We start from the raw sequence: 21,088 nt of genomic DNA, 5'->3' as shown, positions 1-21,088 counted from the left end.
TCAAAAATTACAATAATTTTCTATTAATTTTCAATTTCAACCAATATTTTACTTTTTAAAAGTCATTACAATTACCGTCTATTATATTGTCAAGTATATTATAGTTTTATACATGGTATGGAATAATATCAAAGGATTAATGTGCAAAATATGTAAAGACAGTCTAGTTAGTAAGAGGTGTTGTATGTACCCCTGGTAAATATTGCGATTTTCAAATTGTTACTCCTAGACAATAACTGAATAACTAGTTACCGTGGTCGTAGTGTATGTCGTTGGTGTACCATGAATGGCCGTCGACCCGACCCGACCCCTTTCCCTATCACCCGTTATTTGCATGTTGCAATCCGTTTTTCGTCTAGTCACTTTTCTCAGCGACTCAGCTGCGTTGTTTCAAAACCAGCGTTTTCGCATGATATATTACATTTATTCGACGTGTACTGGTAAGATCATTATTTCAAATAAAATTGTGTTAATTTTACGATAAGGTAGTGAAAAATACTAGGTTTACGGTGATGCCCTTGGAGGGAGGGGTTCAAAATTTTTGTCCAAATAGTATACATTGTGGAAATGTGATAAGGCTTTACATTTTCATTTCTCTTTCATATTTTAATCATCTACACATTCTTTAATACAATACACTATTACTTTCAAACAATTTTCTCATTTCAACATAAATAAATACTGAAGGTTTATTTTAATTTTTAAATTAATGATTATGGATACATTTTATTTAATAAAATATCAAATATAGGTACATACAGCCAAACAATTATTTACCTATGAATAGAATATAGGTACTAAGTATATACTTAATTTGATATTATTAATATAGCATACATTTGTTACTCAAGTAATGCTTTAGATAGTTAAGTTTTTATTTAATATTCAATCTAGTGTTTTATGAAAACTAAATTACCTACTTCTGATTAATAAATTCCTGCTTATATACAATAATCTTAAATTGTGTATTAATTATGACTTAATTTGTATCATCATTATAAATTCTATTCTATAATAATTAATTCTAGTAGTTAGGTTCATATTATACTGTATATTGTGGAAGATTTGCGTTATATAACTATACACACTATTGATTCATTTTTGATGAATTCTATTATTATTCTGGAATACTCTGTTGTGGTTGTATTTTGTTTTGTCTCTAAGTATATGTTAATTGTTAAATATTCTTCTCTTAAAAGTTGTTAATTTCTGTTGAATCACTATTGTTGATGCTGTTTGTTGTTACATTGATAGAATAGGTCTGATATTTATTAATTCAACTATAGGTATATGGACTAATATTTGACTAACACAGTAGTTTGTATTAGTCATACAGACATATCAACAAATTGTACTTAGACTCCAAAACTGTATCATTGTGATTTGGCATTGGGTATATTATATTATTCTTTTAAGTTATATCTTATATAGTATAATTCTTAAACTTCATTCATTACTAACTCTCATGTTGTATACTAACAGATTTAAAAGCTTTTGAATCCTGATCATACTCAACTCTGTACATAAGATAACAGAGTAATAATAATTTTTTATGATTTATTCAAAACAAATCCTATATCTGGTCAAATTCGATCCAATATACTATCTAATTCTAACAATATGGTAACTTTTAATTTTTAACTTGCATTAATCTGTATAGTATCAAGTACTTAAATTATCATAAGAGGACGTCGCGCCCGCATATGTTGTCTCCATCTTACATGCGTATGATATACCAAATTTTACGCTCAGCAGATCACGTTTAGCCTCGTTAATTTAAAATTAGAGTGAATTGACCTCCTATAAAACTTAAAAGAATATTATCTGGGGCATCTTATTGGCTTTTTGTTATATTTCAATTTTAAAGTGAATTAAGAGTATTTAAAATTGTAAATTGTTTATACATCTCTTAATGCTCATAACTCAATTTAAAATTAAAATATAACAAAAAGCCGATAAGATGGCCCAGATAATATTCTTACTTTTAAATTTTATAAGAGGTCAATTCACTCTAATTTTAAAATTAACGGGGCTAAATGTGACCTGCTGAGCGTAAAATTTGTCATGTCGTACGCATGTAAGACGGAGACAACATATGCGGTTGCGACTTCCTCTTAATCTAGTTATGTAATTTAATGCATAAATAATAAGCAAGTTATTTGTAAATGGATTTAAATAAAAGACATTTTTAGTAAATAAGTATAAATATATTTTGGTAAAAGATGTTACATTTAAAAATAAATTAATAATTAATAAATCTATCCAGCAAGATCAACATTTTGTGACCCGACAAAAATCTATTCTTCATCGCAGACTTGGTGTGTTCCTTGCTGGACAGAGTATTCTAATTAATATTAGAAAAATATAGTATGTGATTTGTAATTGGAAAGGTTTAAATGTTGGTTGCTAAGCATTTATGTTAATTCCGAACAATTTTAATTTATTCAATTGTATTATAAGCCATGAGATATTTTTTATTATACATATTACCTATAATACTAATAATAATTTATAATAATATGCCGATAGGAAAAAAAAAAGTAAATTGTGATACTATAGATTTTTTTCCTCCTCTTGTTTGTAATACAAATTTTGAATCTGCCATTAAAATTGCACTTTGTCTAGACTAGTGTAGGTTTTTTTTCATTCAATGTGCTTAGTACTTTCTACTTACAAGAATGCACAATACAGATATTGTCTGTCGTGTCTTCCAAAAGTTGAGCATTGGCCTAATCTGAAAATTTCGCAGAAGATCATGGTGAATGATCACAAGATTACAATAGACCTATAAAGAAATTTAAATATATCTATAATGATGATAAAGGCCTATCCTTTCTATATTTATTTATCTACGATGGTTATGTATTCTTTCGCTAGATGACCATGGACTATGGACAAAGCGTCAAAATTATAGATAATTACATTCATTTTTGAAGTGGGTAATAATAATAAATTTAATCCATCATAGGTAAACCTAATAGCTATTAAGTAAAAATTAAAAATAATATTTATTTTCACATGACAAAGAATTACAACATTTTGAATTACATTACTTCCCAATTAGTTATAATATTGTAAAATTTATTTTCCTTAATTAATTATATTATTGATAAAAATAATATGAAAAAGGTATATGAGTGAGTTCTAATGGATCTGTTATATTTGAATTTAATGATTGCATATGAAAAATAATTATGATTATTTTATTCTAGTATTATACTTTATCCATACTTGTATAAATAATCAAATTGAAAGTTAAAAAAAAATTAATAAAAATCATAAAATATCTCATCGCTATAAATAGCATAAACTTTCCAGTAAACTTTTTTTTTTCTAGGTAGAACAATTTGTGATGAATCTTCTATTTTAAATTACTAATATTAGCTATGAAAAGAAACACTTTTATAAATTTCGAACTGAAAAATAATTTAAACATTTTCGAAAAGGCAACATTTGAACTTATATGATAATGAATCATGCCTATGTACCTTAAATATTTTTTGACTTCCATAAAACAATCTTATAAAGGACCTTGAATTACATTTTCAAGCTTTTTTACTTTGTGACTAAGTTATTATCAAGAATAAATTCAAAAAAAATTACAAAATTCTTTAAGTTACCATACATTAAAAATACTACTATAAATATTTGCTGAAAATGTCAATTGTATGGTTATCAGTTTTTGAGTTAGTAATACTTAAAAATCTTTCTTTTAGATTCTGAGCGGGGCTGAGATGAATGTATTTATTTCACAATGATTTATATTTTTTATTTTATTTTATTTTAAATTTTAAATTATTTTATTTTTGTGTCTGTCATCAACTTTTAGGACATAAAAAATGTTTAGATTTTCTTCAACAGTGACTTTTCTGATAGGAGAGTGAATCTAGTACTTTGGGGGTTCAAAAGTTAAAATTTCGCAGTAGTTTTCAAAAGCGCTGTGAAAAACAAAAGTAAAATAAGGAATAAAAGAAAAACAGAAATTTTTACTCAAAATCTATTTTCAAGATTTTGGTTTTTGGTGCAACTCTTAAACAAATGACCATAGGTACATGAAATTTTGACTGAATGTTTATATTAGCATTTTCTATACACAATAACATTTTCCAGATATTTCAATTTTTTTTGAGCTGTTTACGGACATTTTCAGTTTCCATTTTTTAAAATTTTTTTTTATAGAAATATCAATAAAATGTTATCTGTTGGTTAAAGAAGATTTATGAAATTTTGATTTATTTGAATTAATGAAAATTTAATAGAAGGCTCCTAGTATATTGTTTCAAAGGCATATAAAAAAAATTTAAAATCTATGCTCACAATTTTTTCTTATAGGCATCTAATAAGTTCAAATATTGACAAAATAGGAAAAATCACAAAAATCAGCAAATTATTTTGAGCTAGAAATTCATAAAAAATTTTCTTTTTAAATCTAAGATTTAAAAATGTAATAAAAAATTCATAAGTTTGTCTACAAGAAAATCAAATTAAATTTTTATGAGCATTTGAAATTCATATTTTTACAACATTTGATGTTCACTCGATTTCTCATGGAACGATTCTCTTATTTTGTTGTGATTAAAAACGAACGATTGTAAATACTTGCAAATTTTACTGAATGTTAACATTAGCATTTTCTATACACCATACAATTTTGAAAATAATTTAACTCTTTACAAACATTGTCAGTTTTTAATTTTTTTTTTCTATATATATCAATACAATTTTATTTGTAGGGTAAAAAACGTGAAAATTTAATGCAAGGCTCCTAATATATTGTTACAATATCAGTTAAAAAATATTAAAAATACATAGGCACAATATTTTTTATAAGCATTTAAAGTTTGAATTTTGACAAAATTTATCAAATTTAAAATTTAATAACTATTTTGTAGTTATTTATAAAATGTTAAACTAGATTCACTTTTCTACCAGAAATGATACTGATGTTGAAAATCAAAGCATTTTTACTACCCTAAATGTTCATGACAGGCAGAAAAAAAATACATATTGTATACCTACATTATTTTGTTCCGCTCAGCATCTAAAACAAAACTAGATATATTATAATTTAAATGAGACAATATAAATGTTTTATTTTTAATTTAAAATATGTTTATTTCATTAATTCAAATAAATATAAAAAGTATAGCATAGATGTAATAATAATAAATAAAAACAAATATGTTTTTAGTAAACCTTGATGTATAATACCTTAACAGGGGCTTAATACATATTTATTATAGCTATTATATTTTTTTTTATTTGCTTTTAGAGTTATAGTTTAAAATAACACTCCAATAATAACCAAATTGATACAAGAGTATACAAGTATCCGTTGTGATTAAATTAAAAATCCTTAAATATGGATACTTCATCTTTAGATTCAAGTAATGACTTTTTGATTGAAGATGAAACTAATCTGGAGGTTAACATTTGTAACATTTGCAAGTAAGTTATTTGATACTTATTATTATGTTTATATATTAATAAAATTGTGTTGTTACAGAAATGAGTACATGTGCCCGAGGGTTCTCAACTGTTTGCATGTATTTTGTGAAAAATGCATCTTACAACTCGTAAATGTTAACTCAATGTTTAGTGTTCTTAATATAATATGTCCTACATGCAGTCAACCAACAACTGTATGTATTTAATTTTTATTATTTTAACTTTGTTTTATGTATTAAAATGAAAATATTTGTATTATATTTAGACTCAATTAAATCGTGGCACTTTGACATTACCCCAAGATTATGTGACTAGGGATATTCTTGAAGTTGAAAGGTTGAAAACCCATAGACTAGTTTGCAAATCTTGTAGAGATAATAAAGAAGCAACTCATAAATGTATTACTTGCTGCAATTTTTTGTGTTCTAGTTGTGAGAGTATGCACAAGGTATTGTTTCAAATTATGGATTTTAGTTATTTATACTTACAAATATAAATATTTTAAATACTGTTTAATATTTTTTATTAGATGCTTGTAACACCAGGGCAATATCACTATATGGTTTCTATCGATGAAATGATTCAAAGTGCTCAGGATAAAACTGCTCTACATAAAATGGTTTTGTGTGAAAAACACAATAATGAACAAATGGTGTACTATTGTAACACTTGTAATGTAAGTTATAACAGTTATAAAAAATAATTATACATACAAGATTAATTTCTATATTTATTTCCGTTGTATTATTATGTATTGATCTGTGATGCATTTATTCTTCTAAATTTTAATTTAAGTGTAAAATAAAAATTTAATTATGTGTAAAAACATTTAAGTACTGGATTAAATAAACTAGAATTAGGTTGTATTTTGGAGAAATTGAATAATCAACTTTACTTTTATTTAATTACGTTTTGACTAAATATTTTGATTTTAAAAATTCATGACCTTAAGAATAATTTTTGCTTGTTATTTAATGAAAAATAAATTATAAATGATTTTACATATAATGACTATAGTTGCTGATCAATATATTATTGATATTTTTATGTTTTTTTAAATAAGTACTGTATATTATTATTAACTTATTATATTTACAGGAGTTGGCTTGTACTAAATGTCTCAATATACCTTCTCCGAGGACATGTCAACATAGTTATGATAGTCTTTCCAATGCTTACAAAAAATATGGAACAGAGTTAGAGTATCTAGTGCGCGAAAGTAAAAATGTTATGAAAAATGTTTCTACTTTGCCAGCTACTTTAGAAAAAGCATTGGATAATTTACAAACTTCTCATGATCATGTAAAATCAAACGTGGAAGAAACTTTTCATGTAATAATCATATTTTTATAATTTAATATTACATTTTGTTAAGCTTAACTTTTTTTTTTCTAGAGTTTTAAAGCTATATTAGAGACTTGTAAAAATGAGGTATTGGTGCAGCTTAAATCCTCCCAAAAACAACAAGAATTAAAGATTATGGACAAATTTGAAGAGTATAATATTCATTTTTGAATCACTTATGTTTATTAATAACTTAATTTTTGCTTTTAAGGGTGAAGAAAATCACAGACAACATTGGTGGAGTACAACAATTTGCCACACGTCTATTAGAAAATGGAAGTGAATCTGAAATTATGGCATTAAAAAAATTAATTTTTACTCAGATGCTTCAGTTATTTAGTCAAATACCAGATGTTGATGTAGATGCTAAGCTTTTGTATTCTCCTGATATTAGTGGTTTTGAAAATCATTGCCGAGTAAGTAGTCATTATTATTGATATAAAACAATTTTATTAGTTATAATCATTTTAAATTTTATTTGAATGATATAATATGGGCTTTATCTAATTTACATTTTTAGAAATATTTTGGTCAAATTGAAACAGAACACGGGATGAATGTGGCAGTTGCACCTATCTCTCCGCCTACTCCAAGAACCAATTTTTTAACTGGCCGTGTCTTTCCTCCGCCTATGTTGTCACCTATGGTCGAATCGCAGATATTTGATTTAAATTTGGCTCGCTTATGTTCATTAAATGTTGATGATAATCCTATTTTATCAACAATGTCATCCCCTGATTCATTGGGTGATTTATTGAATACAACAACTAGTTTGGATGGTAGTTTTGCTTTAAACAATTTACAGGCACTTGCTAAACTGGATAATTTGAACATCAACAATAACAATAATAGTAAGATATGATATTTTTAAATTTGAAAAATAAATAATAATTTAATTATTTGTGTTGGATAATTTAGATATGCTTCAAAGCCTGATGAGTCCATTAGCTTTGAATCAATCTGGCTTAGACCCATTTTCAGTAGGTAGTGTGTCATCTCTGAGTTCTCCTACAACTACTTTATCTCCTGGTAATTTTTATACTTGAACATTGATTAAATATGTAATAATGAAAATGAAAATGTGTACAACAAATATATTTTAGATATTTATGGAGTAGCTACTAATTCAAGTTGGTACAGCAAAGAAAGAAGAGCTCCACCAACGCGGCCAAAACGTCATTCTAGTAGGCCTAGTATGGATATAGTAGCAAAATTTGGTCAAATGGGTAGTGGTCTTGGACAATTCCATTCACCTCATGGTTTTTGTCTTAGTCCTACTGAAGATATTGTTGTTGCTGATACGCACAATCACCGTATTCAGGTAAAACTAATAACTACTGTAAAATAAACTATTGATATTCACTAAAAGTTAATACTTTTTAGGTATTTGAAAAAGATGGTACTTATAAGACTGAATTTGGCAGAGAAGGGAAAGAGGATGGATACTTATTTTATCCTAGAAAAGTGGTTTTCTTAAACCATAATCAAATAGTTGTTTGTGATCGTGGTTCTGATCGATCCAGAGTACAAATATTTGAATATCCTACAGGTAAATTTATAAAAAAGATTCAGGTCCAATTTATTGAAATTGTGGCTGGAGTGGCTGTGACTGCAAATGGACATCTTGCACTGGTTGATAGTGTACACCCAACAGTATTTGTTTTAAATGTAAATGAAGATAACGGCATCATGAAATGGTTTGATTGTGCTTCATATATGGAAGAACCATCAGACATTATTGTCAGAGGTATGAGTGTTAAAATAAAATTTATTCGTGCAATATAAATTAATTTACTTTTTAATTTTAGATGACGATTATTATGTTTGTGATTTCAAAGGACACTCAATTGTAGTGTTTAATGATGAAGGTGTATGTTTAAGACGTATTGGGGGTGAATACATCACTAGTTTTCCAAATGGCATAGACATATCAGAAAATGGAGAAATATTAGTTGGAGATTCTCATGGCAATCGTTTCCATGTTGCAGTTTTTTCTCATGATGGCACTCATTTAACAGATTTAGAGTGTCCTTATATTAAAGTAAGTGTATCTACTGATTTATATTAGCCTAAAAATATAAGTTGTATGATATGCTAGTGATAAAACTTACAAGTGTTATAAGTTATGTAAATTTAAGGTGGGCATTATATTTAAGAATTATTTGTATTTTAAAAGTTAAACCTAAAGGTTTGATCATAACTTGCAGTGTCATGTTCGGAATACGTAGTTAACAAAATGTTAGTAGTATATAATATACAACATGGACAGTTTTGGGCACTGCTTAAAACAACTTCATTTTTATGTTGTGTCTGAATACCCCTTAAGTATTTAGGAGTCAATGAATATCAAAATTTGAATTCTTGATACGTTCATTAACGGATGATAAAAAACTATGTTCCACGTAAAAATACAGTAAGATAGTATGTTCCAATAAACTGAGATTTTGTAAAACCACGTCGCTGTTACCCCCCTGACCTTACCCGCAATTTAGTAAACTGATTGTAAAACATATTTATTTTAAATATTAAAACTTTAAGATTTCATTTCAATAATATCTAAAACTAAGGATTTTTTCAATTTAAAAGTAATGTTTATGTACTTTAATTAAAATGTAACTGTGATATAGGATATTTGATACCAGTTTCTCCAGTTTCTCTCTTAATCCGTGAGGGGCCTCATCATAGACTTATAAACTAACAGACAGCGCTTAGAGAGAGATAGGTCAAGAGTACGATATACAGGGTGTCCCGTGAGGATTTACCTATTGCAATATCTGGAAAGAATAATGGAGATATCAGAATTCTGGGTTTTTAATAAGACTCACAGGGACAAGAACTACAAACATTTCATGTTTTAATTAATTTTATTGTTTTGGTAAAAAAGTTAAAAATATATTTTTTTATTTAATTGTTTTAAAAAAAATTGAAGATAGCCATTTTGTAGAGTTCATTTTTCTGAAAATATTGACGTTTCAACATTTTAATTTCATTAATCTCCTGATTTTTATTATTTTTTCTAGTTTTGAAAAAAAATGCAAATTATTTAATACCATAATAGGACGTTACATATTCATTATGGCGTTTTTTTCGCAGTCCAACGTAGATAAGAAATTTGTCTCTTTGTTTACATTTTTGTATAGTATGATTAGGTATATATTTATATCTATAATAGTCATAATAGAGATAATCAAATGATCAATATAGGTATACTTTTTTGTCCTCAATTTATTCATATAGGTAATAAAATGTATTCATCACCGGTAAGACATTATGTTCCATTTCTTTATTATCTATGCGAATCACATAAAAATGTGGTGGCCATATTCCTAGTTAGCAATCAGTGGACAGTGGTGACCATAATATTACAATAGTTATTAAAAATTACAATATAATATATATCTAAAAACCATGACATTATTAATTACATTCCAATTTTAAATAATTATGTTTTTATTTTTTCCATTATAGTTATTACTAATTAGTAACAGAATATTATAATATATTATTTTTTACATTTCATACCATAAAACTTCATACATTCACGCTAAAATAATATTAAAGAATATAATATTGAGAATTGTTTATAAATTTACATAATTTTCAATGTTCTTACATTTGATGCGTAGTCTACATCCTAATTCCCAATACATTTCTTTAAATAGTAAGTATAAAAATAAAAAAAAACTTATTATTTATAAACGTTTTAACAGTTATTGTTATACAATACATAGTAGGTATACATAATACATTTATTCAAACAGAAGATGATTAATAATACATTTACAATAAAAAGTATTTATTATTTAGAAATATTTGTACAGTTGTTATTATAAAATAATAATAATAATAATAATTCTTTTTTTAAGAGAAAAAAATTCTAATTACAAATAATACAATATTGTAGAAGAATGTTGAGTTTTTTTAATTTGTACCTACATATTATCTCAATCTATGTAAGAAACTTACTTTTGGCCATTTACTAATTTTAATTCAATAACATTCTGTTATAATTAGCCCTATATGTATTACATTATACATATTATAACGTAGGTTCTTTCACTAATGCTGCTAGTCAGTGGCGTGACGAAGGACTTTATTTGAGGCACATGCTTGTGTTGACGAATAAAATAAAATTCAACACCTATTAATACAAGTTAACAATTTGTTGGCTAAATGTTCAAAACAAATAAAAGTATTATTATAATATTACGTAACGGTTTGCAACTAGCAGAGCATTCATGTATAATACAATAAACTCCTAAATGTGTCAAACAATTTAACCATCATCATAAGAAAAATAATGTCACATATGTCATGTAGAACATTTTAAAATATATTAATATGTTAGTATAATGTCTATTTTTAGAAGAATCATTGATTTTGTATGTTATTTACTTGAGTCTGGCAATATTTAAATCTTAAAAGGGATTTAAATTATACTTTGTATTAATTTTCTAATACAATATCTGCAATAATAATTGTATGCATCACTTAAATACTTGTTATACAATACAGATTTTTTTTTTATAATATAATATAATTGTGGTATAGCAATCGCCCGGCAAGCGAGAGACTCGGGTTCGATTCCCAGTCCGGCAGCTAGCTTTTTGATGTTATTTCCCCTGGAGAAGTTAACAGTAGGTAGGTACATAATTGTTCAAACATATTTCCAAGAATATCTTCAAAAAAATTGTGTTAAATCTGATAACTCCATGAAAATATTCCTCATACAATACAATTTTTAATTTAATAAGTACTGCAAAATTTGTTTGAACCATAAAATAATATTAAAATTTTATTAAATAATATATAATAGGTACTTTTATGTGTAGAGAATAATTAACATTCAAAGCACATGTTGATCTTTGTTACTTAGTAACTTTTTTATAAGTATTAAGATATCGAGCAATTACATATTGTTAAATAACGTAAACGGTACTTTACAAATAAATTTATGATTTAGAATATTACTAAATAGTAGGAATAATTATTTAATTACTAAAATGAAATGGTAGTCATAAATCATAATATTTTGTAATTTTAATTTTTAATCAATTGAATAAATTGCCGGTTATTGTCGATTTAAAAAAATACGAGTAAATAACTAATTAGCTTTTTGGATGGTGAATACTGCTGTGTTTGATATTCTCAAGTGTAACCAACATTATAGAACATTTAAATACTATTAAACTTCATAATCTTCATGAAATCAACTTTAAAAATTGAAAGATTATATTTTTATAACCCAATTAGGCATTAGCCCTGTTAGGCTCTTACCCCACCTTACCTTATACAAAATAAACTATTTTAAACTATTACATACTTCTGTATTATCGCACAATATTTCTATAAAGTCTTACTAGTAAACCCCTCATTTATTTTGATATTTTAATTAAAATGATTAAATATTTGTTTTAGGTGTCTCGTTGTTGTGGATTGAAAATAACTAGCGGTGGTCATATTGTTACTTTAGCAAAAAATAATCACCATGTTCTTGTCTTGAATGCAACTGTGTAAGTTACTCTAAAAAATAATCCGATAAACTCCCCTAAAAATGTATTTGTTAACTTATTTTTCCTGTTATTCTTCAATTTTTATTATATAAATAGTTAATTAATTTTTGAGACTGCTCGAAGTGCATTTTTTTTGTTTTTTTTAGATTTAACAAATTTATTTTTATTTTTAAGAACACTGACATTTTACTGACTTTCTTTTCTTTTATATGATTATTATTATTATTATTATTATTATTAAATTAATTTATTTCCTCAACAAGAAAAAGTAATTTTAGTTCCTATTTATTAAAAGGTAAAAAAATGTATGAGCTGTTTTGGTTTTTATTTAAAAAGTCTCATAATATTAAATTTCTTGTATTAAGATTACATCGTAAATCATTTATTATATATATAGTATATATATTATATTATTTTTTTTTTTTGTAAATAATGGACGTTTACCTCGTTTAAACAATCTAGTGAACTTTTTAGTCAAATTAATCTAGATATAGGCAAAACAATTTTTTTGTAATTTTAATTATATATTATATATATATACTCATACATATTATTATTAATATCATTATTATATAACATGCATGTTGTTTAATTGTTAGTTAACTTGTTGTTGGTGTTCTCATACGTAATTGCAATATTAAGATATTATTTTTTTCGTTATTTTGGTTACTAATTAGTACCAATTGTAATTTTATTTGTTATTAATTTTTTTTTAACACAGATTACAAAACAATTGTTTTTCTTTTTCGCTCAAACTTTAACGTTCCGTGATTATAAATCAAACCTGTTAAGTTAATTTAAAATATATATTACAATACATTTTTTAATAACTATTTTCTTGGTCCTATATTTATATCAACATGGAATTAATTTAAATATCTAGTCATCTAAATCTAAAGCCATTTTTTTTTTCATTTTGGCCATAAGGCATGAAGCATAAATAAAATAAGTTACATGATGTAAATGCTGAATTTAAAAATTGATTTTATTTAAATAGTTAATTTAATATTAGGACCAAGAACCAAATGTTTTTCACTAATCGTTCATGACAAGATATCTGCTCTTGTTTTACAAATCTTATTTATTTATTTTGTAAATGTGAAAATGTTAAGAAAAAAATCTTCCTTGTCATAAACATATTTATCATAATTATATATTAAATATTTAATTTTGTTGTAAATATTTAAGAAGACTGAATCGCTAAAAAATATTAGGTGATATTTTTGTTATTTTTTTTCTTTTATTTTTAAGAACTAAGGAAATTGTTTTATTTACCGAATTATTTATATCTATTCTATATTATTATTATTATGTACTATTTTAAGTTGCAATAAAACAAATTGTTTACTCTACATAAACAGATAATTATATATGAAAACAATGATAACAATTACATGTAACAAAATTTGTAATGATTTATGACCTTGTTGATTCCATATAAATCATATGGCACGTGGTAAATTAAATTACAAATACTGTTCAGTTATCTTTCAATTAGCTGCAGTTATAGTTGTGTCTATCTAAGTGATCCAACAGTTATGAATATTGTTACTAAGTATTTTAACTGCAATATTTTAAAAGATGGAAAAATTCTTGCACACGACCTATGGGTCGTGGATGGTCAAATAGCAAATCCAGAAATTATATTTTATGACAATAAAAAAATTCCAGACATTGAAATTGATTGCCTAGGATCTTTAATAACTCCTGGATTTATAGATTTGCAAATCAACGGTCAGTATAAAGTTATATAATGTTTTATTATACACCCAACATTGCTTGATTAACTATATTCGTGTCATTTTTATTCCTTAATTTGCCAACTTCTAACCAACATTTTTCCATAGTGCACTGAAAGTTACAGAAAAGTTTATGGTTGCATTCAATGTTTATTTAAAAACAATTTTTAATAATAAAAGTTACCCATTTCATTTTTTTTTTTTAATAAAAATATATTATCTTTTTGACCTTGTTACCATAGATTATATGCCGTTAACATAATATAATACTATTCAACTATAAATTGACATAATACATAATATTAAGTTGTGTTAATCAGAGAACGAACATTTATCTATTAACAAAACATAAATAGATAAGACTTAGTTTGTTATGTTTATGTAGAATCTTAATAAATATCTTATAGTATTCTTGCACATGCATATTTTATTAAATAATATAAATGATAATTCACAGTATTTATACTTTTTATAAGAGTCATATTAGACTGTCATCTATAGCTAACTATCACAATGTTTATTTTAAATTAATTATACCTTCTTTATAAAATGTTCAAATAAATACAGCTAAACCTTTCACCTAATTTTCTATTTATGTATATAATATATATATTCAATGTAATGTTAATTTTATATTTTATAATAAATGTAACAGTTATGTTATCCATGCAATATTTGTTAACGCTTTCTTAAGTAATCTACATTCTACAAGAAGTTCACATACATTTAAGTATACAAATTTAATTTATGTATAGGAGCTTTTGGAGTTGATTTTACTCACCATAATGGTGATGGACTTGATATAGTTAGAAAAGGATTATTAAAATACGGCGTTACTGGATTTTGTCCTACTATAGTCTCAACAACCAGTTCAAATTACCATCAAGCAAGTATAGTATTAAAATAACTATATTATTGAGATACCTACTTCGAGTTTTGTTGGTTGTTATTGTTAATACACTATAAAACAATTATTTATGAAAATTCAAAAATATAAACATTTTTAGAGATTAACGTTCGTAGATCTTAATATATAATCAGTGGTTGGGATTAAGTGTGCTAATTGTAGCCATGCTACAGTAGCACGCTATTTTATTTGTAGCGATTGCGATGTAGGGTCGCTACATTACGCCTTAGATAGCAATATTATATTATTTCCAGTTAGTGTAGCGAAAATTATCATTATTTTGTCGCTACCTACAATCTAATTGGTGATAATTAAAATATCAATTATGATTATATTTGTTTATTTATATTATGATAATGATGAGTGTATTAGTGAAGTTTTTGTCCTGGGTCCTGTCCAGTGACCAAATGTCAAATCAGTACAAACTACAAACACTAGTTTTCAATAAGAACATTTTTAAAAATGTAGCGAAAAAGTAGCACGCTACATTTAGACAATAGTGTAAGAAGTAGCACGCTACATTAAAAAAAAGTAGTGATAGCGAGCCAATTTTTTTGGGGGAGTAGCTGTGTGTTAGCGCGCTACAATAAACTAGTAGCGTTCCGACCACTGAATATAATAATAACATAGAAAATAATAAATTTTTGTAATGTTTTTATTATATTAATTTTAAACTATAAATAGTTACTAACAGAACATTTTAAATTATATATTTTATTTTCAGATATTACCAAAGTTCAAACGCTGTCGTGGTGATGAACAAGGAGCTGCAGTTTTAGGGGCACACGTTGAAGGTCCATTCATTAGTAGACTGAAACATGGGGCACATAGTCTTTCTAATATAAAAACCTTAGAAAATTCTAACTTGATAGATACTTATGGTTGCTTAGATAATATAGAAATAGTTACTCTAGCTCCTGAACTTAATGGTTCAATGGAGGTAATCAAACTTTTATCTAATAACGGCATTGTAGTATCATTAGGACACACATCATCAAATATGGAAACTAGTATACAAGCAGTAAACAATGGCGCTACATTTATTACACATTTATTTAATGCAATGCTTTCTGTAGGTATACTTTATTACACAACAACAACTGTTTGAACGAATTGTGTTTATAGTTTCATCATAGAGATCCAGGGTTGATTGGACTCATAGCATGTCCACCTAGCGTCGAGAAGCCATTATTTTTTGGTATTATAGCTGATGGTACTCATACACATCCAGCAGCATTAAAAATTGCCCATAAAGTCAACCCTAAAGGACTTGTGTTGGTAACAGATGCATTGTCAGCTATTGGGCTACCAGATGGTATTCATCATTTGGGCGATGAACAGATAGAAGTAAAGAATTCAAAAGCATACATAGCAAACACAAATACATTATGTGGTAGTGTGACTTCTTTAGATGAATGTATGAGATATTTTATTGAATCGACAAGTAAGTTTAACTCGTGTGTATAATATTTGGTATAATTGTATATAAAGAAAAAATATCTTTAAAGATTGTAGTGTTGCTGAAGCAATTGAGACAGTAACTTTACATCCAGCTCAAGTTTTAGGGATACAACAATCTAAAGGCACACTTAACTACGGAGCTGATGCTGATTTTGTATTTTTGGGACATAAATTAAATGTTCAATCAACTTGGATCAATGGACAGTGTGTGTTTGAACATAATAGTGGAGCTGGTTATATTGTGAAAAAAACTACATAAATATTTATTATTTTTTAGTTATTATACTTGACAATTTATTAATTTTTAAACCGTATATTGTAATTTAATCAATAATATCACTTAATGTACATATTATGAAACTTACATTATTTAATATAAAGACACTAACAGGATAGTCCCATTAGTTGATGAAAGAACAAAATAGAATAAATACAACTTAGAAGTACATTTTTCGATTTACTGTCTTGCTTCTGGGTTTGATGCACCAGCAATCATCATAAATATGACTAATGGTAATATATACATCCACTGAAATCATATATTTATTAGTGAGTTTATGTTTAGATAAAATCTTAACTATTATTAGGTAATTTAAAACTAAACAAACCATACTATATATTAATTGTTTTATCAATTGTAAATAGATTATTTAATGTAATTTACACAAATTGTAAAATAAATTCTTATTATCCATAAAAATTTTAATTTTGCCAAATGATTAATTAGTAAAAAATATATATAATATTCAATAATAATTTGTTAAATAATTTTATTAATGTCAAGAGTACTTAGGAATTATCAATTTCTGTTTTTTTAACAATAGAACATTGAATTGTTATTTAGATAAATTGAAATTGCTTGGAAATTATTTTTTGTTTGAAAAATACTTGGACCAAATGTATGAATGTGAGCGCAATATGTATTTTGTAAATAACTAAATATTAATATATGTGATATACTGATCAACATAGGACATCAAAGTAGAACAAAATATGGCCTGTTAAATAAGTTTGTTTTAGTGCACTTATTAATTTTAAATACATTTTTACTTACATATTTTCCGAGCATTGATTTGTTATTGCTTGATTTACCTTTTTCCCTGGCATCACGCTCACGTTCCATCTTCTGAATATAAGTTGCAGTATCGGGTCTACAAATAACCAAAAATGTTGTTCCATATAAATAATTGAATAGTCGAGAGTAAAAAAAATCAAAATACGAACACTGGACTGCTTTCTGGTCTTCTGAAAAATACTGTAGTTGTAAAGTTACTTGTGTCCAATTCATTGCTGTTGCAGTTGTTAGACGTAGTAGCTAAGTTAACCGCAAATGGAGAGTCTAAATGATCCAAATGTAGTGTTAAAATATCATTTAATTTAGATCCAACTATAAGGCATGCCCTAGTAAAAGTGAGAAAACGTGTTTCTTTGCCAGACAATGTTCTAACGGTGACTTTTAATCTGTATAGTTCATTTTTAGATGCTAATTGCTATAAATATACATATATAATAATTTATTAATACAATTGAATTGAAACAAAGTTAATAGAATATTTATTCAATGGTTACTTTTAATAATTGTATGTCTGAATCATTAATAGTAGTAGTAGATACAACATCGTTCCTAGACTCCAAATTGACAAGAATAGAACTGCGTTTGGTGAAACCAGCATTGGGAATCAACTCATGTTCTAAATAAACGTCAGATATTGAATCATAACTTGTATCCTGGAAAAATAAATTGACTTATTACAGTTATTAATCCCAGTTTATTTTCAATTAGTTTTACTTACAGAACAGTAAATACCACTTAACACTGAACAAAATAAGCATATTAGTTTATAATGCATCTTGTTGAAGTTTTTTTGTTTTAACCTTTAAAATAAAAAAAACAATTTACATAATAAATTGAAATTGAAACATTTGCTTTGTATCTGTAACAGATACTTAGTAGTTGACACAGCAAGTATAATATCTAATATTATTAATAATATGTAACAGAATACAATTAACAAACTTACATTCATAACACAATAATTTATATATTATATTTATATTAGTAGATTACTCACTAGTCAGTAATCACTATTACTCAAGGTGGATCTACAAGTATTAAGAGGTCAATTTAGTTTTCAATTTTCCATCATAAACATATTCTAATAGGTTTCCAATTCCAATTGAAATATCAAAAATATTAAATTCTTAATAATAAATAGTTAATAATATTATCTATGTTATAGTTATACCCACGGTCTTAGATTATTATACCAGATTATGATGTATGATAGCGGCTATCATTTGCAGTATTTGATAGCGGACCGAAAAATTTCATACACCGATCAGGGTTGCCAGATAGCTGATAGCCTGATGAGTCGGCGTACAGCCGATAGATGGCGCTAGAAGTCTAGAACGGCCAAAATAGCCAAAACATAATAATTTTGATACCTCCATTGACGCCCACGTAAAAGTGGTAAAACTCAAAAGCGCCTAAAATTAGTAAAATCGGCCATAATATATTATGGATACGTAGTAATTTTCATATTATTTTGATGTTTATGGATTTATAAATACACAGTACAAATGTAAAAAGGTGGGCAAGTGGGTGTCGCTATGCTGTACAGTAGGAGTAGGTTACAAGTGGGTCACTGTATGGTGTTAAATTTGAATTCAATGATATATCATTGTCTAAGTAAAACGATTCTGAGCGAAAACGGTCAGCCTATGAATATCATATACTTTATTATTATATATATAAATAATACATTCATATTATACTTATTTTAAAAAATTTTAATTAAAATTTGGTACATTTCGTCAAAATACGGACTTTAAACGCTTATAAAAAAAAATCGTGACTATGGATTTTTGATTTTTTTCATCTGCCTTTGAAACAATATACTATGACCTTTTTATTTAATTTTCAACTTTTTTTAACCAACGAATAAAATTTTATTGATATTTATAGGAAAAAAACTAAAAAAAATGGAAACTGAAAATGTCCGTAAACAGCTCAAAATAAGTCAAAATATTTGGAAAATGTTATGGTGTATAGAAAATGCTAATATAAACATTTAGTCAAAATTTCATGTACCTATCGGTCATTTGTTTTAGAGTTGCACCAAAAACCAAAATCGATTATCTCAAAAACAGATTTTGCATAAAAATGTCCTTAATTTTTCTTTTTTTTTTCACGACGCTATTGAAATCTACTGGGAAATTTTTACTTTTGACTCCCCAAAGTACCAACTAGATTCACTTTCCTATCAGAAAAAATGCTGTTGAAGATAATCTAAGCATTTTTACTGTCCTAAAAGGTGATGACTGATGACACACAAAAATAAAAAATTTTAAAATAAAAAAATAAAATAATAACACACATTCATCGCTCCGCTCAGAATCTAAAATGTTCAATATTATTTTTGTAAAGCTCCTAAATTGTAACACAAAAAAAAAGGGAAGTATATAAATAAAAACAAGAAACATTTCCACTCATGACAAATATAATTTGATATACATAAAAACATATTTTTCTTATATAGCCCCTCTCATTGAAAATATCTGTGAACGCTATTCATTCAACCTAATTTATTATTAATGAATAATGACTTGTTGATTTTTATAATATGTAACTTTTTTAACTTTGACCATCTGATGCCCTCTGACTAATCATTCTTGAATGAACTTATTATAGTCAATAAATTTTTTTGGTTTTTCTAAATTGGATTATATATAGATTGGAGTCTTTAGAGTGTGTACTTATACAGTTATACCTACTATTTAATCTTATCTGAATTTAACGTGAGCTGATTTTATTGTATACAACTTTTAAACTTTTGTTAGCCATTTCAGGGAAGTCTGAATTAATAAGTTCATTTATAAGTTCATTAATGAGATTATATGATTGTTAGAAATTATCGGGATTTGATAACAGCAGTCTAGTTCCAGCTTATTATACTTCCCATAATTGTATGTGAATTTTCTAATTTTCTAATAATAGTTATTGTAATGCATATTTACAGGAAATATAGTTAATATTATAGACGGAAATGTTATAAGGGTTACTGTTAATATTACTTTTTCACAATATTGTATCGTACCTATTGCTTGAAATTTTGAATAAAAATATGGATAACTATTAACTATTAACTTTGCTAATAGTGAGACATCTCATTCAAAATGGAGTCATTCAAATAAATATTTTAAAGAAACGTCGCGGGCCGTGATAACAGGCCGCGGGCCTATGTACAGCTATAAGTTTATATTATAAGTATAACAAGTATATAAATCAAAAATGTACAAATTAATAAAAAATTAATTTTAAAAAGAAAAAGCTATTTTATTCTTGTTGGCAATGCACAATATCCTATAAATTGACCAGTTACAGAAGTAGTTAGTAGTGTAAAATGGTAAAGAGAATGGATAGAGATAATGGACTGAAACTTGAAAATATTGTGTTTTGAAATGTTTGGTAAATTATTATCGTTTTATAATGATTATTAAAGTATGAATGTTGAAAAGCTTAGTTTTTGGATATACCAAATACAGCTCACTAGGTGTACTGACTACTAAAATGGTAAAATACATAATAACTCAAAATTTGTCCCACCCACTATTGAATGCTAGTAAATTTTTAGAACACACCCCATAGAAAATTCCTGAGAACGCCACTGCTTATT

At 26.1% G+C, this 21,088-nt stretch overlaps 3 protein-coding genes across 3 annotated transcripts; 2 read left to right on the top strand and 1 right to left on the bottom strand.

The window, feature by feature from the left end:
* Positions 1-16: 16 nt before the first annotated feature.
* Positions 17-12,573, top strand: LOC132944375 (B-box type zinc finger protein ncl-1-like). Its single transcript, XM_061013683.1, has 14 exons — positions 17-440; positions 5,273-5,448; positions 5,507-5,642; positions 5,714-5,896; positions 5,978-6,124; positions 6,547-6,780; positions 6,844-6,944; positions 7,004-7,208; positions 7,313-7,643; positions 7,711-7,821; positions 7,896-8,113; positions 8,176-8,539; positions 8,601-8,833; positions 12,211-12,573. The coding sequence occupies exons 2-14, from the start codon at positions 5,363-5,365 to the stop codon at positions 12,307-12,309; spliced, it is 2,448 nt and encodes an 815-aa protein (XP_060869666.1). The 5' UTR covers positions 17-440; positions 5,273-5,362; the 3' UTR covers positions 12,310-12,573.
* A 1,127-nt stretch (positions 12,574-13,700) lies between these two features.
* On the top strand, positions 13,701-16,834 carry LOC132944376 (N-acetylglucosamine-6-phosphate deacetylase). The gene is made up of 5 exons (XM_061013684.1): positions 13,701-14,039; positions 14,800-14,930; positions 15,676-16,023; positions 16,077-16,395; positions 16,460-16,834. Exons 1-5 carry the CDS (start codon positions 13,844-13,846, stop codon positions 16,669-16,671), a joined length of 1,206 nt encoding a protein of 401 aa, XP_060869667.1. The 5' UTR covers positions 13,701-13,843; the 3' UTR covers positions 16,672-16,834.
* LOC132944379 (ER membrane protein complex subunit 10) lies at positions 16,675-18,650 on the bottom strand. Its single transcript, XM_061013686.1, has 6 exons — positions 18,434-18,650; positions 18,206-18,287; positions 17,982-18,140; positions 17,637-17,902; positions 17,467-17,563; positions 16,675-16,941 (listed from the first exon to the last, which is right to left on the bottom strand). Coding segments are annotated over exons 1-6 (678 nt in total). The 5' UTR covers positions 18,436-18,650; the 3' UTR covers positions 16,675-16,869.
* Positions 18,651-21,088: the final 2,438 nt, after the last annotated feature.

Source organism: Metopolophium dirhodum, chromosome 5 (genome assembly GCF_019925205.1).
Source record: "Metopolophium dirhodum isolate CAU chromosome 5, ASM1992520v1, whole genome shotgun sequence".
Taxonomy (NCBI): Eukaryota; Metazoa; Arthropoda; class Insecta; order Hemiptera; family Aphididae; genus Metopolophium; species Metopolophium dirhodum.
Note: the sequence above shows the minus strand (reverse complement) of the source record. Positions and strands in the feature narration are given on the sequence as shown.